At 41.1% G+C, this 27,579-nt stretch overlaps 1 protein-coding gene across 5 annotated transcripts in view; it reads right to left on the minus strand.

Annotated features, from left to right (window-relative positions):
* ITPR2 (inositol 1,4,5-trisphosphate receptor type 2) overlaps window positions 1–27,579 on the minus strand; it is a 289,774-nt gene that overhangs the window by 194,269 nt on the left and 67,926 nt on the right. For 3 of the 5 annotated variants that reach the window (XM_074826450.1, XM_074826453.1, XM_074826454.1), the window contains 12 exons: window positions 24,058–24,102; window positions 15,027–15,181; window positions 13,542–13,641; window positions 13,234–13,394; window positions 10,735–10,876; window positions 9,858–10,016; window positions 8,718–8,890; window positions 6,025–6,144; window positions 5,741–5,926; window positions 4,908–5,159; window positions 3,708–3,852; window positions 2,575–2,755 (listed from right to left, as the gene is read on the minus strand). In XM_074826450.1, the coding sequence (XP_074682551.1) occupies window positions 2,575–2,755; window positions 3,708–3,852; window positions 4,908–5,159; window positions 5,741–5,926; window positions 6,025–6,144; window positions 8,718–8,890; window positions 9,858–10,016; window positions 10,735–10,876; window positions 13,234–13,394; window positions 13,542–13,641; window positions 15,027–15,181; window positions 24,058–24,102 (1,819 nt within the window). The remainder of the gene's footprint in view (window positions 1–2,574; window positions 2,756–3,707; window positions 3,853–4,907; window positions 5,160–5,740; window positions 5,927–6,024; window positions 6,145–8,717; window positions 8,891–9,857; window positions 10,017–10,734; window positions 10,877–13,233; window positions 13,395–13,541; window positions 13,642–15,026; window positions 15,182–24,057; window positions 24,103–27,579) is intronic. The other 2 variants (XM_074826451.1, XM_074826452.1) reach the window with 2 other exon arrangements.

A 27,579-nucleotide genomic window follows, 5' to 3' on the forward strand; every position in this document is an offset into this window, starting at 1 on the left:
CACATGAAACAAAGATAGGCAGAAGTTACAAACAGCTGACATTTCAGCCACAGCAGTTGTCTCCAGAATGTCAGCAACTACAGTACCTGGCGCTTTCTTCTTGAGCTCCCTCTCTAATCTTAATCTGCAACTAAAATTAATGCTGACTGGGTTTTGTGTGGTTTTTCTTAATGAAAAGTACTCCCCTGTTTTGCTGTAGTAGTATGTTTTTCAGACATGAAATAGGTTCTTTGGGCATAAAGTTCTCTGAGCTGCGTGCTCAGAAATAGTGAATAGGAGTTACGTAACTGCTTAAACTGCTTCTAAATTATGCATCCTTGTGACATATGTATGCATCTTCATACCCTAATGCTGCCCATGGGTAAGTAAGTATGCACCTCCAGAGAAAGAAAGAGGAATGGCAAGATGCTTGGGCATAGCAGTTAAATATTCAGGATCATTCTGTCTCAACTGCAAAGCGAATGCAGTTTATGTGTTTTATGACCTGTCAATCAGAAAAGAAGAGGGAGGCTGAAGACAAGATATAACCATCCAAAGATGGGCATCCCTTTCTTTTGTCAAAGACTGTAGAAGGCCTCTGCAGCAAATCTTAAAGCTATTTCAACTAAGAACACCCATCTCTCTGCAGAAAAATTTCAATGCCTGTTTTTAAGCCTAGACAGCACAGCAAATATCTCTATCTCTGGTCCCCCTTAAGATGTCAGACATGACTGACAACAGTCTGAGCTAGCAAAAACCCTCTCTAAAGCAACAGGCTTTCTAGCCATATAGTTAGCAGGAAAAGGGGAAGAAAACCCAAATCAGCCCACTGATCATTCCCAAAAGAACATCAGCGTATTGTCACATCCTGACCTGAACTGGTCCAGTGTTTAAAAGATAAACATCGATGGAGGCAGCTACAGCCAAGAAAGAAATTTAAAGAGAGTGTGTAAAGGCCGAAGCTAATCTAAGACACACAAAAAAATCCCACCTTTGTTCTGTGCCTTTTTTGCTGAAAGAATGCGAGACAAAAACAGCTGTGTGACAAAAGTTTCCAACAAGGCTCCATTCAATGGTTGAGTGTTACTAACGAGGCTACTGAGCTTCCATTTGCATGGTGGTGACATTTTCAGCATTCCTTCACACTCATTTATTTCAGAGTAAATTCATTAATTTGCATGGAATTTCTCTGGAAATTAGTGTAACTGTGAGCAGGTCTGTTTGCACTCCTATATAGCCTGAAAGGAAACCCTTCAACAGAAATAAAAAGGGATTAAGGATGAGACATAATTGTATGGGTAATGAAGGTCAGTAAAAATGAGATGTATAATCAGGATTAAAGACTTGTGCAGAGAGAGAACTAAATGGAAGAACCACATCTGTATGTTTCATCTTGTCAATATGAGCACATTGTATGTGGAGTCAAACTGTGTCCAGAGACATTTGAGAAGAGAGTTTGCAGTGCAGTATTTCAGGGACAAAAAAGGGAAACATAATTCCAAGTGTCTGAACATACAGTCTTTTTCTAGAGCTGTAGAGAGGGTTCAGCCAGCAATAGCATGCCTTAGTGTGCACAGCATTGCAGGAAAGACTTTTAGGGGCTTTCAGTAAAGTGTACCGGCAGTGATGGAGGAAAGATCAAGAGAACCAAGCATAAGACTTCTTGGTTCAGACATGACAATGACAGTCCACACTTCTCCAGAGTGTGTGAACCTCAAAGAAGTTATGAAGGATGGCACACTCACACATAGGGCATCAGCAGGAGTGACTAAGCAAAATGATGATTAGAAAAACTCAAGGCGGGAAAAGGCCTCCCAGAGAAAATACAAAATAATTGTTTCAAACAAGACAGCTCATCCTTTTTGGTGCTGTGAGCCAGCTGGCAGTGCAATGACACTTACACCACCCACATATTAAAATAGAATTTGCCATCAGTCAGTTTCCTGAACCTTCAGCCCACATCTCACAGACTGTCACATCTCCCTTCCACACATGCAGGAAAACTAAACTGGTAAGTTTCAGAACCTTCCTGGCATGCTCATTTTTCAACCCAGTTTTAAGTCATGGTAGAAAAGGCAGTGGGACATGCAATATAGACCTGGGGTTGTCAGACAGGCACTCTGGTCTGGGTTAAAAAAAGGAATATTCTAAACTGACAAACACATGCAGAGGATGGCCTCATCTGGACTTCCATCTGTTGCTTCTGCAGCTGTGGGACCAGTAACATCTTATTCTCCCTTGAAGTGAAGTGCTAAGACGACTAATAAACACTTGTGCCACATATGAGCCGTCATAATCGCTGTGCCTAGGAAAACACTATCTGCACTTGTTTGGGATGTTCACCACAAGGGACACTGAGGCTTGGATCCAGATTTGAAATATCGGTTCCAAACAAGCAAAAGAACAGCAGCACCAACACAGTAACGACAAGTCATGAAGGTTGCAGCTCTGTTCAGAAAGGTTCATTTATAGCTGACCATCTTAATGTATTCTGCAATAAGTTCCTGTAGGTGGGTTTATGTGTGAATAAAGAACTTTGAAAGATCAATGAGACATTCCATAAATTATTTTGAACCTAAATAATGAATTACACACCGGCATAACAGTCTTTGCTGCTTCTCTCACCTCCATCCTGAAACTTGCTCAACCTTTCGAAGTATGATGATACAGGAACTTGAACAATATCTAGAATTGCCAGCAGTGTTCGGGTCAGTCTGAGAAGCTCACTAAAACTATAAAAGCCAAAGTATATGAGGTTTCGAGCCAGATGTACCACCTATGAGAAAAAGAAATCAAAAGTGAAGGAAGTATCGGCAACCTTTGTGGTATTCAGCTGTGCAATACGGTGCATTTCACACAGCAGCTTTCACAGAGATTCAGATCTAGAGTGCATTCCAATTAGTACGAGTCTTTCCACTGATTTAAACAGGCTGTGGAGTAAGGCCAGTGACATTAAATGTTTTTCAGAGATAGACAAAACAATTGTTCAGTCAAATGACAACCGAGAGCAAAACCAACATGAGATTTAGGAAGGCTTGAAAGAATACAATTCATCTGGGAAAATACATAAGATCAAGAAGAAAGACTCCAGGAAATAGTTCAAAGAGGCAGCAGCTGTGGGGAAGATGGAAGTCACAAGAAGAGTAAGATGATTGTGGTAAGTTTGAAGAGAGGTGATTTCAGATGACCAGAGGCAGAAGTGACAAAAATTGGGAGGTAGATTGGAGGACGACCTAAAAAAGCTGTAAGCATTTCCCCTTTATTCAATGTTATTTGAATCTAGAATACTTAGGCCTATCTAAAGTTTCTGTCAGGAATTTCAACCAATATTTAAAACACCAGATTAGGTTATTTAGAATATTTCCTTCAGTGTCATATCTTACACAGAGAATAGTACTTATATTGAAGAATCTCTGCATGCTAATTCACTAATGTGGAAAGAAAGGGCACATGGCCATTCACCCACACACATATCCCTCCTCCTGCCACTGAAATGCAACCATGTCAGGAGAAGGAAGGAAAAATACAGCTGTTTGACAGCAGACAGTAATATTATTTTATACAGTAACAGTCATCACCAAGAACACTGGAATTAGGAATTGGTGCTTCTTTAGGACATTTTATACCAACATTTATTCTGCAACTACCTTTATTTTGAAAGAACCGATTTCAACTTGTCTGAAATGAGGAGGAACACTATAAGTAGGATGCAGATAGCTGAGAAGTACCTCAAATGTAAGTTTATTTTTCTCTTTGTCTCCAAAGGGAAAGGGCTGATTTACAACTTCTTTCAAGTACTCTTCTACAAATTCCATAGTTAGTGCAAACTTCCTCTTCATTTCATTCCTTGAAGAGTCTGTGAAAGAATCATACCTACAATGCAAGGCACAGAAGGAAGGAAAATTAAACACCTCTAATATAAGATCATCTGTCACTAAAGGAAAAACAAACCAGTCACCATGCTATGAAAATACTGTCAGTTCTCTGTAAGGAGAAGGGGTAGAAGTCAGCTGATTCTTCAAAGATACGCAAAGAGGATACAAAACCTTCCCTCCAACAGTACCAGGAAGGGTTGCAGTGAATGGGAATAACAGAGACAGGAAAGAACTACGCTTCTAGCAGATAGCACTCTTATATTTTGCTGTGGCAATTCAGTGGCACTAAGTTTCAGCTATCCTCTCCACCCATCAGCCAGATTTTACTATTTCCGCAAGGAAGACAGCAGATCAGGAAAGCAACTCAGGACAGTCAGCTTCCTCCTGTGCACCACCAACTAGGACCAATTTTTTGTGTATGTCAAAACAGTCCTTCATCTCACTACAAGAAACAATACTGTCTGCTGCACTGCTATATTTCTTCCTCTTTGTCTCTTCAGCCAGATACTCCCTGTCTGGCTGGGGCTAGCCCAGTGGCACTGCTCCATCAAATCAATTAAGCCAGAGAGGTTTTCCACTGATAGACCCTTCTCCCATATTTAAATTTAACACATGCTTAAGTACTTTGCTGGATGGAGGCCAAAGTCTCTGTGAACTGTTTCTGGGGCAATAGCTGTACCTAACTATAAATTCTGGCTTTCCAACTGTGGCTTTCAGTTGAGCTTGAAGTATAAAACTGAGTTCCAGCCTAGCAAACCTGTAATGTTAGATGCAATCGGATTACTTCAAGTTCAGTTGGTCTGAGGAAAGGCCATTCCATTTTTCCCCACCTTGTTCCCTATAAAAACAGTGAAAAATGAAACCGAAATATTCCCATGTAAAGCTACCCATGGAAGTTTCCAAGAGTAACAATAATTACTAGCTCTGTGCTCTGCAACAAAATACCTTTTCAGATGCACGTTGTGACAACATTAGACATCTACAACCATATTGTTCTGAGACTAACCCCTACAAAATGCTTTTGTACTTCAGTTTGAAACACTTTCAACTCACTCATGAATTGTGATCTTAGTAGGAATTTCAGTCCACAATCTGGCATATCTGACAGGTACCACAGACTCCTGAGGATCTCTGTCCACATGCATATGTAGCATCAGCCGACAAAAAGAAGCCCGGAGGTCGTAAGGGAGGCTTTCATCAGACATGCATCGTAGGATCAAGTCTACCGACAGCTGTGCAGAAATCTGGTTGATGGCAAGATATTGGCGGTCCAGGCACATTCTTGCAAAGAGGTTCAGTTGGTACCTTAAAAAAAGGTAATTACATATGGTATTCAAAGAAATCAGTTGGAAATGAAACAACATACCTCAGAATCTCACTTTACAAGCCTGATATCAGCCTTTCTGATATAAATCCTAAAAAATAACAAGAGCAACTTTGCTAAGCAAGGGATCAACTTGCCATTAAAAATGCTAACATCAGGCTCCAGCTGCCATGAAGACTGGGCTCCCTTTGAAACTCAAAGGAAGCATTGTTCAGTGGAAGGCTGAAGCATTTGGACTATTTATTTTCATCAGTTTAAGACACTGTTCCATGATCCCATTTTCCCTCTAATCCTCAGGACACTCATTCCTCAGAGCATGCCTTGTTTCCAGGGCAGCACAACCTAAAAATAAAGCCAAATAAATAAAAGCTAAGAGGCAAAATGATAAAGAGACAGCAGAGATTGTGATGCTTATTACATGAAAAAATTGAAACCAACTTTTAATCCCCGTTTCTGGCATGACCTGGTTTCCTTTTTTGGTATTGGCAGATGAACTGGATGAGAACAGCACAAGGGTCTTCAGAGAGTTTACATTTTCCTCCATTTGAATAAGCAGTTTTACCTGTAGTAGGTAAGAACTTCTAAATCAGCTTTTGTGCCCTCTTTCGCCTCCTGAGCCAGATGCCTGATGGCTTTGCCATGAGGCTCCTTGTTACTGTCAATCCAGTAAAGCCACACTTCCTCTTCATCAATGTCATCTGAGATGACTAGGCAATCCAAGGGATTGTTCATTTGTGTCGAAACCAGCCTGCAAACACAAACCATTCACAATGGAGCCACTAGCAAACTGCTATGAATATAACAGAGCAGATAACCAAAAGGTATGTTCCGATTATGGATGCTCACTTGGTCTGAATGAGAATGTCAGCATTCCCTGGGCTCAGCATAAACTTGCAGATGAGTTCCTGCGTTACTGGTATTGCTGTGGTATTAGATACACACAGGTCTGATAGATAATCCAAGAATCTGCAGTCAAACAAACACAGATGCAACAGAACACGAGAATTACAATACTACATAGAAACACTGCAGTAGAAATCTCTAGCATCCATCACCAATATGCTCAAGGGAGCATATAACACAAGATTTATCAACATACGATCTTAGCCAATTCATACTATTGCAACTCACAACAGATAAAGATGAGTAATAGCTTTGAAAGCCACCCTGAATGGTGCTGAACAATCAGTCAGGGAGAGAAAAGAAAAATATCCCAAGTGTGACACTTCTCAGCAAATCAAAGGCCAAAGAGTTGTACCAGAACTTAAGAGCAGCCTGAGGCTGTCTTTCAAGATTGGCTGGCAGGGGAGTTCCCACTGAAGGTACTCATACTTGTCAGGAACCAAAAGCAAGAGTACGCATTCTGACCCATCTTCCTCATCAGGTAACACATGCCTCCCTAACCCAAGTAGCAAGGAGATGTTACTTGTGCTGGAGATAGCCGTGTGCCCTCTGAGGAACTCCAATGCACTGCAGGAGTCCACACCTCCACCTTTTAAAGATGCCTTTTGAAATCTCTGAAGTGACACAGCCAACAATTAGTGAAGAGTGAAGATCTGGCAGGACCTGAAGACAGGACCTCTCTATTCAAAGAGGTCATTCCACATAAAGCAGAAATAACAAAAGCTTTGCATGAAAATCAGTTTCCTCTGAATTTGTCTCTCAAACTTAGGTCTTCTGATGTTTAACAAGGTTCAGCCTGAGGCTTTCCTCATAATTGGGACCTTCATTAGGTATCTGCTTCTTGTCCCTCTTTCACAGGTTCCTCTGTGTGTATTAACAGTAGCCCATATTGCAGCCTTTGCCTCACTAGAATATAATAAGGGCCTCTTCCCTCTATGTAGCTTCTTCTTTTCATGACATGTAGGAATTGAGTATCTCTGAGCCCACCACTCCTCTAGCAAATGTAGCTAAACTGGGCAAGAGGCTCAAGAGCTGATGGGGAAGCAGATAGGAGCAGGCACACACACACACAGATCATATACTCCACTTAGAAATCCAGGTAAAAAAATCTGACCATCTACTATCAGCCATTCAAGGATCCAATAGTTTGAACCTCTATAGGTGATCATCCTACCAGAGGGAATCAGAAAATCATGTCTGCATTAGCACAGACCACGCTTCCCACAGAAGTCTGGGAACTGCAAGGGATGAGTACAGAAAGCATTTGTAGGATACACTTAGGAACAATTTTACCCCTCACTGAAATGAAGCTTTGTGGCAACAGGTAATTAACGGTGCACAGCAATATTGCATCACAAAGATAATGCTAATAAACAGCACATAATTACATTGAATTCTGGGGGAGTTACCTAGTTGGAGCTAAAACTTAGAAAGGTTATAAATTTTGTAGCTCATGTGTTTTAGAGCATACTGCCACAATTCTTATTCACATGAGCAGTGTTGCAAAAGTCTACAAGATTCTCCATGAAAATAAGTGTCATAAGATCAAGCTTTTACTGTTTCAATTGCACCATCTGGCAAGGTGTATTGTTTCAAACATCTACGGCTCTTGGACTTCAGCCTTAAAGCAATGAATACATAGCAGTTGCACAATGTAGTTATGCAACAAATAGTATGACATCCTCCATCACAAAAACATGACATGAGACTGTCAATAAACACTAGGGCCCTTCAGCACTAAGAAAGACCTGATCTCATGTGGTTTCCACTTAGTACTGACCAAACCCAACACAGTTTAGCATGGGAGAGGCAATGAGATTACAGAGTGAGGCAAAACGGCTACAGACATATAGAGAATAATTGAAGCAATGAAGCACCAGGGCCTTGAGCAGGAGCTTTAATCACTAACAGAAAAATGGTATTCGCAACTACAGAGGACATTATTTGGACTTCAATACATTAATTGCTTATATTTGTACCACTTCAGTAATTTTACAACTGAAAATCCAATGAAAGAAATTTCACATTAAAACCCCATTTTAAGAAAAATAAAAATCCATTTCCTTTATATTCTGACCTAAAGCTAATGAAAATAATTTCCAGTTGAGTGAAGGTCAAGGCCAGAATTTTTCATCTGGAAGAAGATCTAGTCTAAGACATATGTTCACTGGGATCTTCACTGCCCTAGGCCCCTTTCAGGTCTGACCTGGAATCAGAACCTGCAGGAAAACTGGTATCTGTGTAATTTGCACCAAGATTATTAGCAGGGGAACCAACACAATTGGCAGCTTCACAAAGAAACTGCAGAGTTCTGAGAAATTAAAATTTCTATTTGCTTCTCTTTGTCCCAATCGGACCTAAAACCAAATTTCCGAAATTGTCCTGTGAAGTATAAATCCTCTTTTCAGTAAACTCTAGTTCTGAACTGCAGATATGGTCAAATCTTAAGAATTACAAGTAGTTCTGATATTTTCTAGCATGACGCTGTACACGTGGGTTTTTTCTGCCAGGTCAAAAAAAAAATTAAGCTGGGAGAGAGAGACAACAAAACAACGAACAGCAGGCAGATTCACAGCTACTGCAAATATAAAAGTCTATAAATACAGAAAAATAATATTGCATGGACCACTTCAAACCTTGGTTCTCGATTTCTCCTGAGTAAATTAACAAAGGTCTCTATTTCTTTAGCCGTGATGTGTTTCTCTAGCAGTTTTCTGTTGTTGTGCAACAAAGCTGTGATGGTGTCTTCTGCCAGAATATCATAACCAATCTGGGACTGCATGACGCAGAAGTTCTTAGCAATATATTCCTGAAAAAATGAAAATTCCCTTGATGACCTGTTAAGCAGTAATGTTTGTCTTTTAGAACCAGAAGCATCCAGCTCAATTAGCAATCAAAATAACCCTCAAAACTTACCTCTCTGAACTAACCTGAACAAAATAACATCTGAACACCTGAAATACATACCCCAAGAAACAGATTCATTATTAGGGATGAGTAATTCTTATTCCTTCATAAGCCAAATGAATGAATCCATGAAAATATATATAAAATTAAAGAAATAGCAACCAATTTTTTTAAAAGGAAAAAACAAAAGGTTTTTAGAACATTTAAGAAGCTTTCTTTCCTGAGTTTTCCCTCCTCCCTTTCTCTCCCTCCAAGACAGAAATATTTCTGTAAAGCATTAGAAAGAAAACAAAAAAGCCACACATAGCAGTTAAATCTTTTATCTCTACTCCCTTTAGTCCTATAAAGTTAGTGCAGTTTTTCCCTGCTGCAACATGCAAAGCACTCGACACCATGTTCTGAAATACTTCTTGCTCATGGGGAGTCTCCAGCAGTGGGAAATCAAGCTACCTGATAGAATAACCTCTGGTCTGATTCACTGCCATCCTTCTACAAATATTTAAACAACAGAAACAGTTAGTTTTGCAGACTTCCCACTTTATAAACCAGAGTCCAAGTGCATAGTTTTAATAACAGAAAGCTCATGAATGAAGCAATGGACCCCAATCTCAGTCTGAGCCTGTCAAAGTACAAGGTGAACCTATGATATTCATTACTGATCATTCAATTCATATACACATGCCTACAAAACAAAAACACTGTTCCTCAGCATGAGGAAGTATATGACAGTGGCTTCTAACTACTAACTTACACAAAACCCAGTCCTTTTATCATTACTACAGAATCCCACTTTTAAGTGCAGAGCAATGTCAAACCCAGGATATATAATTATAGAAATGAGAATGAAAATTATCTTGAATACTACTGACCTGGTTCTTCCTATAGTCCTGTTGGGAATGTCTGAGGACTCTGTAACATAATCTTAACATGTATTTGTACGGGGCATATCTCTGGTCACCTAGGTCTTCAAGTCTCAACATCGATCCTTCACCTTTGTCCTTAAAAGGAGCTTTAAGGATGCCAAATATCTGTTTAGAATCAAAATCATTGAGAATGAAAATCAAAACCAGATTTTTGCTTAACTTGTAGCAGTCAATGGAAATGCTCTCTGACAGGATCAGCACAAGGGCTGATGACTAAATACAAGTGGGGGCATAATCTCAGACATCACAGCTTTACGTGTGTAGCTTCAATTGCCCACCAACTTGACTGATATTGCCTTCTCGTTACTGCTATCCTCAATTTTAAACACTGTTAGTTAAGTGCCTTAACTCTGGATAAATTAAAAATGAAAAAGTAAGACAATACTGGCTGCTGTCCAATTTAATCCTTTCCACCTTTTTTCTTTTAATTTCAATAGGCTACTTAAAGATAATATTAATTTTGATTTACGTGCAAGTTGGCCCTCAAAGTCAGGGATCCATAAAGGCATTAGTATTATTCCTATATGGAGAATACTTGCAGGACTGGGACCATGTTGCAAGCTTGTTTCAAATTGCAGATACAATCTGCTATCAAATGTAGTCTTAAAAGTCAACAGAACCACACAAAACTAACAGTCATGGCCCCTCGTGCTTCTATCTGATTCAAAGGCCTTGACTAAACAGCGTTGTATCTGTCCAATCTAGTCAGACACAAACCCAATATGGCATAAGCCAAGTCACCTAAAAATAACGTTTTCTCAAATCACTCTCTCTTACAATCTGTTTGTAAATACAAGCAAGTTATTAATACAGTAGGACATACCTGAGCCAATATATTTTGCTCCCTCATTAATTTTTGTCGTTCCCGGTTTGGCTTGGTAATGACCACATCCAAAACTTCCTGCCCGTTATTAGGCACATCAGCAACAAAGAAAATCAGATCTTCCAGTAACTTGGTTACAAACCTAGGACGAATAGACAAATCATTATTATATACAGTTATTCAACACTTGCTAGGACTCATTAAGAAAGAAAATCACCGTTTAGAACATCCTTTATTTAGTGCAATGGAACCTCAATCACTGCAAAGTTAAGTTTGACATGTACTTAAGGATTCCAGACCGTGGTTCAGCAGAGGCTTAAATCCATCAACAGGGATGTTTACCAAGGCATTAAACAATAACAAGAGAGAAAAAGGGAGAAAAATACAGGATGCTGGCTTGATGCAGAGTATTCAGAAATCCAAAATCTATACCAGCTGGCCTCAAGGCCCAGGAACAGTACAAAGACACTCTTATGCAGCCTAGCAAAGATTTTTATACTTTATCACAGACATGGATCTGTGAAACAAGATAATGGACTATGTTGGGTTTGTTTGTGTGGCAGGGAGTTTGGTAACAGGGGAGAGGCTACAGTGGTGGCCCCTGTGAGAAGCTTTGTGAAGCTCCCCTGGCTCCAAGTCAGACCCACCTCTGGCCAAGGCTGAGCCAATTAGTGATGGTGGCTGCACCTCTGCAATAATGTATTTAAGAAGGGGAACCTGGGAGGAGGAGGAAGAGTGAGGGAAATACCTATACAAACACCAAGGTGTCCTGGTTTAGCACGGGAGAATCGGTGAGTGCGCGGGTTATGCGATCTCTCTGTTCTCACTGCTGTATCAGTAGATATCTTGCTCTGTTCATTGTTATTACTGTTATTGTTACTGTTTGTTTTGTTGATATTGCACTGCTGTATTAAATCTCTCCTTATCTCAGCCCCGGGGCTTTGTATTTCACTCCCTTTGTGGGGGAGGGGCAGCGGCCACGTGGTCTCAGACCCCGGCAGGGACTAAACCACCACACAACGTCAGTGGAAGAAAGGCGGAGGATGGGAGAGGTGCGCTGGAGCAGAGACCCCCCTGCAGCTCATGGTGAGATGGCAGGCTGTGCCCCTGCTGCCCATGGAGGTCCACAGTGGAGCAGATGCCAACCTGCTGCCTGTGGAGGACACCACACTGGAGCAGGGGGCTGTGCCTGAAGAAGGCCAGGACTCTGAGGGAAGCCCACACTGGAGCAGTCTGTTGCTGGGAGGACTGCAGCCCATGGGAGGGACCCATGCTGTAGCCCATGGGAAAGACTCACGTCAGAGAAGTTTGTGGAGGACTGTCTTCCGTGAGAGGGACCTCACGCTGGAGCAGGGGAAGAGTGTGAGGAGTCCTCCCACTGAGGAGGAAGGAGAGGCAGAGACAATGTGTGATGAACTGACCACAACCCCCATTCCCCATCCCCCTGAGCTGCTGTGGGGGAAGAGTTAGAGAAATTGGGAGCAGAGCTTAGCCTGACAAGGGAGGGGTGGGGGAGGTGTTCTGAAGATGTGGTAATGCTTCTCACTGTCCTACTCTGATTGGAAAATTAAGTGGTTATGGTGGTGGTATTTAAACTAAATTGATGTTCTTTTTTCTTCCCCAATCAAGTCTGTCTTTTGCTTGTGACCATAATTCTCAAGTCATTCTTCCCTGTCCTTGTCTAGATACCTAAGCCTTTTGCTTTATTTTCTCCTCCCCATCCCTGAGGGGGAAGGAGTGATTGAGTGAGCAGCTTTGGGATGCTTAGTTGCCCTCTGGGCTTAAACCACAACATGGACTCAATAGAGGAATAAAAACATTCTGCCGCTAGACTATTTCCCTACTGACCCAAGACACTATTGAAAAAATGACTATATTTGTTTCACTCTTTGCTACACAAAAAAAGATTTGGCAGAAGAAGGTGCTAAAAAGGACAGAGGCAGTAGCAATTCCTTCTACCTCCAGAAAATGCAAAAAGAAAGACAGAAATAGGAAAGGAACTATTGGGGCAGCTTCTACGTCACTTTGAGACCTCCTTCTACTGCTCTTGCAGCATGAATGTGCAGTACAGTGAACTCCACACGAATCAAGAGTCCTGCCATGCTGCCCACTGTATAGATGTCTTTCTTGTACATGAGAATCAAATGCAATAGAACCCCACATTACAGGTCAGAAGTGGTTTATCAAAGGAAGGAAGACAAACACTTTGCATTTGCCCAGGGAGCTACCCGTTCATATGGCCAGTGAGCTGCAGAAGTGCTGTTTACCCCCATTTTACAGATGAGGAACACAGAGCAGCCTGAGGTGCAGCCAGGATGCTCTGACAGAGACGGAATCTAATCCCAGGCTAGCACTCTCAGCACTGAAGAGTCCTGTCCTAATTGCCTCTATGTCCACACAGAGGTTACTAACTTACCCATTACTGTGATGTCAATGATGTCATGAGTAACCAAACACCAATTTAGGAGGGAAAAAAAAAAACAAACAAACCTCACTAACCTCCTTTCATTCTGCGTTATTGTTCCGTTCTCCAGCTTTTTAACAGTTGATGCTAGAACCTTGTTTGCATCATTGGCAAAGTCCAAGTCTCTGACCTCAGACAGAGGAACCGATACAATGGCAAAAGCTTCCTTGTCCTCTTTTGTTTGGCATGTCCCAATCTGCAATAGTTTTTGGTTTATGTGGGTAAGTGATCCTCTTACCTTTATTCTAATTATTATGCATATTTTATATGTTAGAAGTGAGATCATCAGTAGAGAACTTCAGGAACAAGTTTGAGATTTCAACCCCAAGATATATGTGTTTACCTTTAACATCACAGGTCTCTCTTCATCAGTATCTATTGGAATGCTGGTACTAGTGACCCAAGTGTTAGTGCATAAATGCCTCAGTCGGACATATGAATTCCTAAAGGAGAACAAAGCAAACAACAGGTTAGATGGATCAGTCCTGAGCTAAAGTGGGCAAGGCGGGATGCAATGCAACACATGACCATGATATGAGACTTGAGGGCCTGAGTCACACCAGCCACTTGTACTAAAAAGGTAAGGGAGACCTAAAAGATACTGCAGTACCCTTTTCCCTTGTCTCCTCCTTTCTCACCCAGAACAGAGCTGCAAGAAGAACAAAGAGCATCTTGGGATTATGTAGAATGCTGGTTTTAAGTATTTATATACGTCTAGGAATAAAATATTCCTTAAAGAAAAATTTAAAAGGAAGGTGTTATAAAATCCCATCTGAACAGAAATACATTTCATGAATAAAACCAATTCTTTTCTTATTATTATTTTCTGCAGAGTAATGAACCCCTTCAAGTTGTCACAGCACAAAAGCCAGAAGGTAAAACTGACCATGGTTTCACAGCTTCATCATTATGATCTGCAAACCCTTGTGCCAGGGAGCAAGCATTTACAGTACCAGTTCTCAAGTGAAAATCAAGTGAACAAAGAGCAGACATGAGATACTTCTAAATTCTTTCCATATGATAACCTGTGGTATTATCAGAAAGGAGAGCTGAGAAATCAATTACAATTTTTACTCTGAATTCTACTTTTTAAATATATTCACTGTGGTCTTCACTCATGCTCTCCCTTTCATGCTGACGGACTTTGAGTATTCAAGTAACCAAATTATCTGGCAAAACTTAGCATAGCAAATACACTTTAAAGCTATATGTTGGTATTTCGGGTAACCAGCTTTAAAATCCACCCTCACAACTAGCCCCAAGTGTCTGCATGCCCATTCAGTCACAACCAACACCGTATGACTTATCTAGCCAATCTCAGCTAAGCAACACAGTTGAAATTTCAAATATTCACAATTAAAACCCAGAAGCCATTTGCCGGATACATCTGAATAACAAATGCGTTCAGTGGGATCATGATCTGTCAGGGAAACAGAAGCCCAGTTCACCATACACATTATTTTGTTGGGAACAATTCAGTTAGATCTATTAGCAGTACAGTTTTTGCGAACAGTGCACAAAGGCTCAATTCTGTCCTCATATATATCTGTGCAATATTAAGCCCATTATTTTTCCTCTTCACAGACTCTCTTCAAGTGTCACTTGTTTTATTCTTATAATTATTTTACTCAGTCACAGCAGCAGTATCATGTTTTATACATCCCTTGTTTATCCATGAACACTACTCAAATTTTAACTGAAGGATAATACTTGCTCATGTTTGATTTTTTTCTGCTTTACACACCAGCATAATGCTAGGAAGAAACCCTGTCAATGCAGCACTATTTTTCGCTTTTTTAAAATTTTGTCTTTATTTTTTTTTTTATACCTTGGAACCAGGCAATCAGCTCTCTGAAGAGTGGTGGCATCCAGTTCAAAGAGAGATGCGATGTCATTTCCATGTGGCACAGAGACCAAAGTATACATAATCTTCTCCCCTGCTTGGCGTTTCTTCTTTGAAGCAGGAAGGTCGCCATCTCTCTGCTGATTAGGCACAAGGGTTATTTGCTTGCATCAGGGCCCATTATAAATTCTCCAATTACCTTGCAGACAAGTAATACATCTGAATTGTACTTTTTTTTTTTTTTTTTTTCATTCTAGTAAGAATGTACCATGACTGACTTTGGAGTGTGTAACACAAAGGATGCACTTTGCCCCAGGCACACGGGGTCTCAGACAGTCATTATAACAACAGCAGGTCACAAGCTACAGAGAGACTGTGGTACTGTATACATTACTACTTGACACCTACAACTTCAAAAAACCTGTGGTAGTTGCAGACCCTTCACTCCCAACAGATGTAACTACACAGTGTTGGTTTGGAAAGGGCCAAATTAAAAGAAGAGAACTAATGAAAATTTGATTTTTTCAAGGGGGGAGAGGATTAAAAAAGTAAGCAATTTTCCTAAATCCACTGCTGTTTTATTTAAGTTTGTTCATTTTTTCCTCTCATATGGTCAGAATCACAGCAGCACTCTTTCCAAACAGCAAGAGCCAGAGTATCTGCTCCACCAGCATCAACTTGTCGTTGGAAGGGAGACACACAAAGCTAGATTGTATTAGAAATCTTAGCACAGGCTGATAACACATTGGAGCCTGGATCCGACATAGGTCTGAGTTTGCCCACTGCAACTGGAGAAGTTTATTCCCTTCAAGGAGCCTAGCTTTCAAGTGACAGATTTAAAGTTGTGTTGGTGCCTCAAAAGAGGCATGCAAATCTACGGTGGCAATCTTCCTCCCACCATCCGCTGAAAGTCTGTGGGAATTTTGTGACCCAGCACCACTAAGCAGCCATGTTCATCTTTAGTTACCTACATACCTTTGTCTTCACATACTGCGAATGCTACCTTCCCTAAGCACATATCTTTGCTTGAAGGAATAATTCAGAGTCTGTGCCCGTAACCACACAGCAACCAACAGAATTATTAGCATAAGTAAAAGCTGCTCCTCTGGGACATTGAGTTACACATATTACAAAAGACTAATAATCAATTAAGAGACTGGCAGCCCAGGGCCCTTCACATACACAAAATATATCACAGAGGGAGAGGAAAAGAGGAATGAAGAAAGCCAAAAGAGAAAAATCAAACACTGGAAACCTGAAATACTATTATAATGATTTATAATGCATCACTAGGGAAGAGATGTACAAAGCAAAGTAAAGAGGCTAGGCTGTACTCACTTTGCATTAGTACCTTGATTAAAACCAACCTGTAAGGGATAATCAAGGGCAAAGGTTTGATTATTCATATTGCTAACTGATAAAGCAACAAAACCAAGGATGAGTGAAACTGTGTAAGAAATAGCTAGTTATGATCTCATTTCAAGGCACTCTCTGAATCCTTTCAAAACATCAATTTTTTCATTATCAAGCCTAAAAAATGCCAGCTTTCCATCCCATTACTTCTATCGAGGACAGAGGCAGTAGGAAAAAAACATGAAGAAATCCTCCCAGAAGTTTTTCTTAGGCTCATCTAGTCATTAGCGTATTGTCACTAGTTTTTGAGAGGAAGGCTTGCTGAGGCAAAGGGCAACCGTCTCCTGTGTCTTGCAGAAGAGTAAACTCATCTGGCAGTCCTCACATCCTACCATATCCACGCCCAAAAAATATTAAACAAAATCACACTGAAAACTTAACTGGGATTGAGAAAACAGCAAAATTTTTCATGATTTCCATACATATTTTGTTTTACATACTCAGTATGAGACCCAAACTGGAAAGGCAGGCAAACTGTAAGAGAATCCTCTTGAGAGGTGTAAGTCTGAGTCTAACATCAAATCAAATTTCCAAATAAAATGGAAAACTGGAAAACCAGTTTAAAATTCAAGAGGTCTGTAAAGCGGTGAGTAGCATAGGATAGTTTAGAACAGCATCCAGACTTTCTGATATTTCCCATATATATATTTGTCCTGGTTTAACCAGGATAGGGTTAAGTTTCCCCAGCAGTGGGGGGGAGCTCTAGTCGGGTTATTCAGATACCATGCTAAGTCACATCCTGGCAGGTCACATTTTCCTGGAGCGGGAGCGCGGTGCACTCGTGGTTTTGTACATCGTGCTTCCCACTGCTGTATTTGGTAGCTATTTTGCTCTGTTCATTGCTATCACTATTACTGTTATTGTTATTGCTGTTGTTTGTTGTGTTGCTATTGCATTGTTGTATTAAACCTTTCCTTATTTCAGTCTTGGGGCTTTGTATTTCACTCCCTTTGTGGGGGAGGGGCAGCGGCCGCGTGGTCTCAGACCCCGGCAGGGGCTAAACCACCGCAATATTCAAATCTAGTTAGGGCTTACCAGAAACTACCCACTCTACTATAATTTCCAAACTGAAAAGATTAGTATACAAAAAGGCAGGATACTTCATAATGTTATGTGTTTTTTTCCCTGGGGCTCTGGGAAACCACATATGAAACCATATTCTACTCTGTGTTATGAAGCTTGTTTATACTCACTCATGATATAATGTCTGACCATCCCCAACAGATCATTATGCACATGTGCAGGTTTCTATGACAGGAGGCAAAGTCAAAGGCAGGTCTCCTGTGCTGTAGTAGTCCACGCTAACCATTAACTTTGTGGAGAAGATAATCCTGCAGTTTGGGGCTGACTCTCGCCACTCACTAGTCTCCCCAGTAATTGTGGAGATGCAGTTGAGCAATGGAGTTGGCTCATCAGGACTAAATCCTGCCAATCAGGCTTAGCAGCTGTCAAATCAGACCTGGCATATGAGCAAGAGCTGGTTTTCAGTCTAAAAAGAAAGTCCACTTAAACAGAGGGCAAGTTGGTGTCTGTAATACTAGTAACTGCAATGCAAAGCTTAGTTGAGCAAAATCAGACCTGCACAAGAGCTGTACAGTAGTTTCATACTGGTCTCCAGCACAAACCTCAGAACTTTCCTTATAATGTTATTTTAGCATCTCAGACACACCTTACAACCCAACCTGGATTATGGGTGTTAAGCACTAGTCATGGAAAAAACATGTAACAAGAAGTGACCCTCAGCTTGACAGCTCTGAAAACAACTTACATACATGGAGTGCATGAGAGAGAACACTGTCATTACACATGAACATACATGGATTTATGTTTATGTCTGAGTGCCTGAGCACATGCCTCTGTGTGAGAGAGAATGCACACACACTTGGACACAGAAAGTTTCTTATGATTAATTAAATATAGTAAGCAGTCATCAGAATCTGCACTTAACTAAGCCATTATTGAATCAGCAGATGAGTCTGAGGATACGGAAAGAAGTGAAAGTATTAGACTATTTCAAATTAATTAGACAATATGATCAGCTCAGGAGAAGCACTGCATTCCTAAGCAGATGAAAACAAGATGACATTTGCTCAGGTAAGAAACTGGCATATGAGCAGATGCAGCCAGCAAAACTGGATTCAATGAAGAGAAGGGAGGAAAAGAACTGTAAAGGGACTCAAATGTAGAAAGAAGAAATTCAACTTAAAGCAGTATGAAGAGGAAGCCAGTGAACAGTTTCAGAGATGTTGGTGATGTGGTCAGTGACAGCCAAGGAAAGCACTCCCAAGATTTCTTTAAAAAAAGAAAAAAAGGAGCAGGTGAATCACAAGTCAAATCAGATATGAAGAAGGTGGAATCACCTCACTCCATCATGCGCTGGTTAAATTGCTCATAAGGTGAAGGAAATGCACATTCAGCTCCTCTTCTGTCTGGCAGGAGTTGAACCTACACCTTCCAGAAGAACGACCCGGTCCAAAAAAACAGGTGGTACAAAGAGCAAAGTAATCCCACTCTGCCTAACAAAACCTAAGCGTCCACCTGACTAGAGGGCTGTGAGCCCCCCAGCTGCCAGCCTTATTCTGCAGAAGTAAAGCAAAGCACACTACTTGCATGCACAGAGGGACTTTGCTAGGAGGGGGGAACTCAACACACCCCTACCACACAGACAGTGTCCAGGGCACTCTTCCAGGAGGGACTCATCTAGAAAAGCAAAGGCTGACAGTTCAAAAAAAGACTTCTAGTTAGTGAAAACAAAGTCATTTTGGTGAGGAGTGGAAATACTGATCCAGGCTCACAACAAGATCCGTAAGTCCTGGTAATGCCACTGATCTGCAGTGCATCATACCGATTTAATAAGCAGCTTAGGAAAAACCCAACACAGACATAATATGGTGTTTGCAATTTGAAGGGCAGATTTAACTGTAGAGAAAACCCATATTGTAATGAGACAAAATACTCAGGTACAATCAGATTTGTCTTTCTTGAGACTTGCAGCCCAGCAGATAACCCTTCCTCACATCTCTTAATATAATTTGCTCGTAATTGTGACCTATCCCAAATCCCCGTTATTCACCTCAACTGGGTATCAAACCTAAATCAGGAGATTTACATGGAGTTTTGGTTATGGAGAGGCCTTCCTTTCAACTGCAAAAAGCAATACAAAAAACACGACAGACCTGAAATACCTTTTCTTTTAGAAACCCAATCTACAATTCCAATTGGTAAAGACACCTTTTGTGGCATAGAGACAGACAAGGATAATGCTCTGCTCCAGAATGAATATATTAAGCTGCACTACAGATTTCAGCAGAAATTAAATTTAATAGCAGCCAGAGTTCTGAAAATGCCTGTTAAATCCAGTACAAAGTGGTATCTCAATGTTAACCCAGTTTAGGAAGCTCTTACAAAACCAACATTTCCAGAGAGTGGTAATGTGAGCAGAACTCCATAGGTTAGGTGATTTTAAAATTCTATATGAAAAGAAAGTCGAGTAAATTAATGGCCAGCCTTGCTCCTGCATGTTATGAAGCCCTGGCAGACAGCATAGCAGTTAGCCTCCTATAACACCTTCACTGTTGACTCATTTGTGAGTCATCGCATTTTTAGCAGAGACATCACGTTGCAATTCTGTTGTTAGGAGCCAGAGACATTCTGTAAGAAACAATGTATGCGTTTTCAGAGCTGATTCAGACCTGTGTGCAGCAGCAGAATAATAATAATGTGCCAGCATCCGTGTCTCCCCTTCTTCCTCCAAGCCTCTCAAGTGGTCTGACTGCTGGCTTTATATAAGCAGAGACACTGCCATTTTAAACCTGATGATTTTTCTTTTTTTTTTTTTTTTAAATGTTTTTCAGATTGTTTATTGCCAGGTTAATTCCTAACCAAGCCTTTAAAAACACAATAATTCCCCAAGCCTATTCTACTTGCTTAAACTGCATCACCTGTGTCCCACATAATAAAATTTTTAATAAACAGATTTAGTTGCTGGAAAGTAAAATAAAGAAATAAATTAATTTACAGTGTTTATCAGGAAAAAAAAATCACCTGGGTTGGAAGCAAGAAAGAAAACTTTGAATTGCAGAGTTGTTTGGAATTCATAACTTTAGATAAACAGAAGTCAAAGGAGAGACATCAAATTGCAGTCCATGGTAGATCTGTCCAACTTCTTTACAAGAAAAGTAAATGCATACCAGTCTCAATCCTAAGAAAAATCTCAACCATAAAAGCTAGTTTGGAACTGGTTAGGACTAACACTCTCTCATGAAAATGCAGACAGATGGAGCTAAGGTACCTATCCAAAGACAGCTTTTAATACAAAGGCGCTAACAAATGCCAGGTTCCCAGCTGTTCTTGACATTTCCCCAATGTTTACAGCATTCTTCTGGATGCTGTACATTTCTGTGATTAGAAATAACAGACTACTTTGTGGCATAAAATACATCAATTTTTGATTTAATGGGATCTGTAACAGAGCACTGCATTTTGATGCATGGTACACTACAATCTCCTAGATTCCAAGAGATGAAGAAGCCTTTTTTTGATAAGGCCTTTAAATTACAGAAAGGTCTTCCCATTTGAAAAAAAAAAAATTCTGGAGTTTAGATGTGAGCAAAATATGTATAATATTAATCAACTCATTGTAAGGCCAAATTTTGCCAGAAATAAAAGCAGTGTTTCAGAAGACAATTTGGCTGGATTCTCAAGCAGCAGCCCATAAATAAGCAATGAACCACAGTCCAAATGTAGCTTTAATGCTTGGGAACAAAAGTCCTAGTGACTTCCAGTAATATTTACGTTCTCCAGAGCCAAACCCTTTCAGACTTTTAAGTCACTTAAGGCAAGGCAGAAAAGACAGAAAAGATGCATTTAGGCAGAACCTAGGTGCCTATGTCCCCTACTGCACCACAGAAAATCCTCCACTGTTGCTTCCTAAAATTCAGTTGCCTAAGCAACTGTGATCAGAACTTGTAAACCAGACAGTGAACATGCACAAGAAGCCCCCATTTAGGAGTTGAGGGTTGGCATGAAATGCACAGATGGCTGTGCCAACTTTAAAACCCAGACAACAGAGGAGGAGCTGGTACCCTTTTATCCAACAGAGTAGCAGAGAAACGAAAAACACAAGCTGCAGGCTCTGTTTCTTCTTTCAGTTGAAAGGATTCAAGTATGCATCTCCCATTTCCCTGCTACCCAGACTTCAAATTTTGCTGGGGTAGGTCCACTTCCACCTCCCCCCTCTAGAGCAGATTTACTTCACAGGCAGTATTTCAAAATTAATTGCTTCAAAAGATTAAAAAGGAGACGCCTTTGCAGTGAATCAATTAGGCAGTCACCTGGCAGAAGAAACACTAGATGAAAAACCATGGAGCAAAGAAAGCATGCGTGCTCTAGGTTATGTGCATATTGGATACAAGACTGACATAGCTGGCCCTTAAAGAACTCCAAATATTATAAGATTCTTTTACTTTTGAAGGACAATTCAAAACACTGCATCACTGTAACATAAAAGAAACTCCTGCACAGGGATGTAAAGCTTTTTTGCTCAGTTGCTCAAGGCCAGAATGAAGGCTTAAAATAGCCATTGCTGACTCACGCTATTTCCAACAAGACTATAAAGGGGTGAAGGATCCAAAGGGACTTCTACCACACTAAAAGCGCCCGTAAGCTTGGATTTACCTGGAGGTATTACCAAACATTGCTAGGAGTTCTTTCACAAAACATTTTTCACAAGAAAGTGCTGACTGAGTGAAATAAAATTTCCACAAAGGCATCAGTTTTGATCATCAATCAGTTTTGATTAAATTTTTATTGGAAGTATATGTCTAATCTGATTTATCTGGTTTCAGCTGAAACCAATACCCAGGAGGATTAAGCCAGACTGTTACAGAAGTCACCTTTAACATTCGTGTTCAGATTACTCTTCCTCCTTCTTCATTACTCAGCCCAGAGAATATTTAACTATTTAGATGAATTGGAATTGCTACAACTGGAAACCCTATACTATACCTAGATTAGTATAGTGTGGTACAATAAGATTGGATCCTTGGAGACAAGGGCCTAGCATCTACCCTATATATGTTTTCATAGGTCTTACATCAGACTAGTTCTAGTCTGGTTTTCTGGGCTGAAAGGTTGGAGCACAGTAGATACATTCCAGGGGTGTGTGTATCTTTTTACTTCCATCCAACAGAATATAAATTCACATGCTCTGATATTGCTCTGCAAAATGGAGTGTCTTAAATACGGAATAATCTGGAGATTTGATTCAGAAGTGCCATCATGATGTGAACTACAATGTTAATGCAGATGCTCGTCTATGAGACAAGCTCTACTGTTCACAGAGCAAGAGCACGAACCCAAGCATTTCCAAGCAAGCACCCTACTCACTGGGGTATTCCAGAACTTATCTCGATTTTCATTCAAAAGCTCTAGGGTCTTCAAGTACAGAAGAGAAACAATTGGTGAAACATCCCTATTTTCACGAAAGAGAATTCTCATTTCTCTGGACAGCTTAGCTGTTATTGCTATATTACCATTAATACCAAATACCAGGAAAGATGGAAAACTGATGTTGCCAACTCCTACAAAAGTTGCCATTTTTATTGAAATTGCAGTCCTGAAGGCACTGATTATGTAAGAATCTTGGGTTTCATTTCATGAAGAATAAAAAATTCTTCCCCACGCAGAGAAAAACTTGAAAATGTGTCCTCTAAAAGAACAAAAGCCAGAAGGCAAAGAGAAAGAAATTAAACTGAATCTTTTCGAAGATAATCTTGGCATTTTCATGGCAATCTCATGAATTTGATGGAGGAATGATTAGGTTTTGGACTATTTGTTGCCTCTGTAACAGTAAGATTCCCCCAGGGTTTTAACTCCACTTCCTTCAAATGTTATAAATGACAACATAACTGCCCTTGGCTCACTAGTTAGAATTAGCTTGCATGCTCTTGATATCGTACAAGGCAAAGGCTGTGGCATTCTAGGCAAAGGGCATAAGGCCTCTGTCCAACCCATCCATACTGCAGCAAGGACAACCTGGATCCCTGCGAAGATGTCATGCTAGAGTTGCCTGAAGCGTGGCAGGCCTCAGACTAAGCCTGTGCCTGAATACCTGCTTGTATGTATTCAATATAGGCAATAAAAAGAGTATCAGCATGTTCTTAAATTTAGAGCTACACTTCACTGACAAACATGCCCCAACGGGGCTTGTCTCCACTAGCAGAGCCTCTGAATTGGTATTGGCACGTAAGTAACCAGACTTGCTTGTCCCTCGATTTCTTGCTAAAGAGAGTAGTGGGGTTTGCCCTGAAATAATACATCTGATTTGAGAAGAATTAATACATTTCATATCTGCAGTCAGCAGAACAGCTTCCAACTAATGCCAATTTAAGTAAGTTTCCTATCATTTGCCTGACACCAGAGAGAACTTTCTGTAATGCCAGTTCTGAGTTGCACCCTAGCTTACACAGGATATGGAAAACAATCCCAGCAGCTGTAACATGTAAGTAGAAGGAAAGCTATGAAGGTCTTTCATATGTTGGGCTGTACTGGGTTAAGGATACAGTATTTCCCAGATTATGTGCAACATATAAATTCCACTTACCAAAGCTTTTCCTTCATTATTACCTTCTGGATAGTGTGGGTTAAGCTGGAAAAGAAAAGAAGTCAAATACTATCTTGATAGCTTCTAGACATTTCAGAACTGGGGGAGAGGGTTTGGTTCAGTTCTGTATTATGTATCCACCCTGCAAAGGGATAGTGGAGTATTTAGCAGTATGAGAACAAGAGTATAAGAATTACAAATTCAAATTCTGACTGACTTAACTGGCTATATCCTCAGTTAAAAAAAAGTGCATCCTGCAATCAAGCCTGTTAACTCAAGAGAGGAATCTCAAATAACCAAAACCAAGAAGAATGATGAAGAAAGCACAGACAGTTACTAACCTAAGCACAGCAAGTTACAGACACCCACACACATACACATGCAACCACTTCCAGGATTGACCTTGAGCAGATATATTGAGATAGAAACTAATGTGCTTTCATGTCTACTGAAATTTTACAGGAAGACACCGAATTCAGAATAAACATCTCTGAAACAGGAATGGCAATGCCACTATAGAAAAGTTTAATTACCTTGTGATTCTGTTTAACTACTACTAATAGGGATAATATTTCCTATGTCATACAAGGATTATGAAGCATTAATAACTAAAGTAGTATGAGAAGGTTGGACGAAAGAAACTATATAATAAGCATAAAGTATTTAACAGTGTTTAACATGATTTTACTTTTGACAAGGGAAATACGTAGACTAGAAGATGAGGGATTATGTAGGCAGATATATATTCAAATAAACAAACACACATAAACCCACACATTGGCTGCACATGAAACCTTTCAAGATTTGACTTATGTAATGAAACAACTTTGCCTCTACATTTATCATATTCCCTGACACAGGATATGCCATCAGTGTTGAAAATGCTGAAGTGAAATTATTAGCTATAATTTAGTTCTTAAGCGATAGCATGTATACATCTTACAGACAAGTACAGTCATTTTCTTGTCTTGAATTTAACATTACCAGTGTGGAAGAGCCAGAACTGAATTGCACAGGGCAAGCTGAACGAATTCCAGTAAAACTTTTCAATATCACATCACCATACATCTAACATTACATAAACAACTATTGTGAAGAGCTTTTATTAAGTTTATAAGGTTTTTATTAATGCTGTATCATTTATATCCCTTTACACAAAAAAAGCCAGTTCCTCTCCACATCATGAGTCTGAAGAAAGGAGGAATCATTTTAGATATTCCTAAAATTGCTGAAAATATCTTCCCCGTGTCATGACTTGATGTGCTAACACAGAAATGACCAAAGGTTTATTCTCCTGTCTTCATTTCAGTATTTAGCCACTGTTACCCTCACAAATTTAGAGAGCCTGCTTTCACAAAATCAGAATCACAGAATCATCTAGGTTGGAAAAGACCTTGAAGATCACCTAGTCCAACCATTAACCTAACACTGACCGTTCTCAACTACACCATATCCCTCAGCACTATGTCGACCCTACTCTTAAACACCTCCAGGGATGGGGACTCCACCACTGCCGTGGGCAGCCCATTCCAACGCCTAACAACCCCTTCTGGAAAGAAATGCTTCCTAATATGCAGTCTAAACCTTCCCTGGCGCAACTTGAGGCCATTGCCTCTTGTCCTATTGTTGTTACTTCGTTAAAGAGACTCATCCCCACCTCTCTGCAACCTCCTTTCAGGTAGTTGTAGAGGGCGATGAGTTCTCCCCTCAGCCTCCTCTTCTCCAGACTAAACAACCCCAGTTCCCTCAGCCGCTCCTCGTACGACATGTGCTCCAGACCCTTCACCAGCTTCGTTGCCCTTCTCTGGACATGCTCGAGTAAGTCAATGTCCTTTTTGTAGTGAGAGGCCCAAAACTGAACAAGTAATCAAACTCACCAGTGCCAAGTACAGGGGTAAGATCACTTCCCTGTCCCTGCTGGCCACGCTATTTCTGATACAAGCCAGGATGCCATTGGCCTTCTTGGCCATCTGGGCACACTGCTGGCTCATGTTCAGCCGGCTGTCAATCAACATCCCCAGGTCCCTCTCTGACTGGCAGCTCTCCAGCCACTCCTCCCCAAGCCTGTAGCGCTGCTGGGGGTTGTTGTGGCCGAAGTGCAGCACCCGGCATTTGGCCTTATTGAAACTCCTACAGTTGGCCTTAGCCCATCACTCCAGCCTGACCAGATCTCTCTGCAGAGCCTCCCTACCCTCGAGCACATCAACACTCCCACCCAACTTGGTGTCATCTGCAAACTTACTGAGGGTGCACTCGATCCCCTCGTCTAGATCATCAATAAAGATGTTAAACAGGAGTGGCCCCAAAACCGAGCCCTGGGGGACACCACTCGTGACCGGCCGCCAACTGGATTTAACTCTGTTCACCACAACTCTCTGGGCCCGGCCATCCAGCCAGTTTTTTACCCAGCAAAGCGTGTGCTCATCCAAGCCATGAGCAGTCAGTTTTGCCAGGAGAATGCTGTGGGAAACACAGGGTCAAAGGCTTTACTAAAGTCAAGGTAGACAATATCCACAGCCTTTCCCTCATCCAATAAGCAGGTCACCCTGTCGTAGAAGGAGATCAGGTTTGTCAAGCAGGACCTGCCTTTCATAAACCCATGCTGGCTGGGCCTGATCATCTGGTTGTCCCGCATGTGTTGTATGATGGTACTCAGGACGATCTGCTCCATCAGCTTCCTGGGCACCAAAGTCAAGCTGACAGGCCTGTAATTTCCCAGATCATCCTTCTGACCCGTCTTATATATGGGCGTCACACTGGCCGATTTCTAATCTGTCGGGACCTCCCCAGTCAGCCAGGACTGCTGGTAAATGATGGAAAGTGGCTTGGTGAGCACCCCAGCCGGCTCCTTCAGCACCCTCGGGTGTATCCCATTCAGTCCTATAGACCTGTGTATGTCTATGTGATGCACTGACTATCTCCTCCTGGATTGTGGGGGGGTCGTTCTCCCAGTCTCTGTCCTCTGGCTGAGGAGGCTGGATTCCCTCAGTACAACTAGCCTTATTATTAAAGACTGAGGCAAAGAAGGCATGAAGCACCTCAGCCCTTTCCTCATCACTTGTTGCCATGTTTCCTCCTGCATCCAGCAGGGGATGGAGGCTCTCCTTGGTCTTTCTTTTGCTGTTGAAGTACTTATAGAAACATTTCTTGTTATCCTCGAGTGCTGAAGCCATATTAATTTCTAGCTGGGCTTTAGACCTCCTGATTTCCGTTCTGCATATCCTCACAGCATCTTTGTAATCATTGTGAGTTGCTAGCCCCTTCTTCCAAAGGCTGTAAACTCTCCTTTTCTCCCTGAGTTCCAGCCAAAGCTCCCTGTTTAGCCAGGGTGGTCTTCTCTGGTGCCGGCTTCTCTTACAGCACCTGGGGACAGCCTGCTCCTGTGCCATTAACACTTCCTTCTTAAAGAGTGTCCAGCTTTCCTAGACCCCTATACCCTTCAGGATTGTCTCCCAAGGGATTCTGTCAAGCAGTTGCCTAAACAAGACAAAGTCAGCCTTTTTGAAGTCCAGGATGTCAGTT

The sequence above is a fragment of the Strix aluco genome, chromosome 5, assembly GCF_031877795.1.
Source record: "Strix aluco isolate bStrAlu1 chromosome 5, bStrAlu1.hap1, whole genome shotgun sequence".
Taxonomy (NCBI): Eukaryota; Metazoa; Chordata; class Aves; order Strigiformes; family Strigidae; genus Strix; species Strix aluco.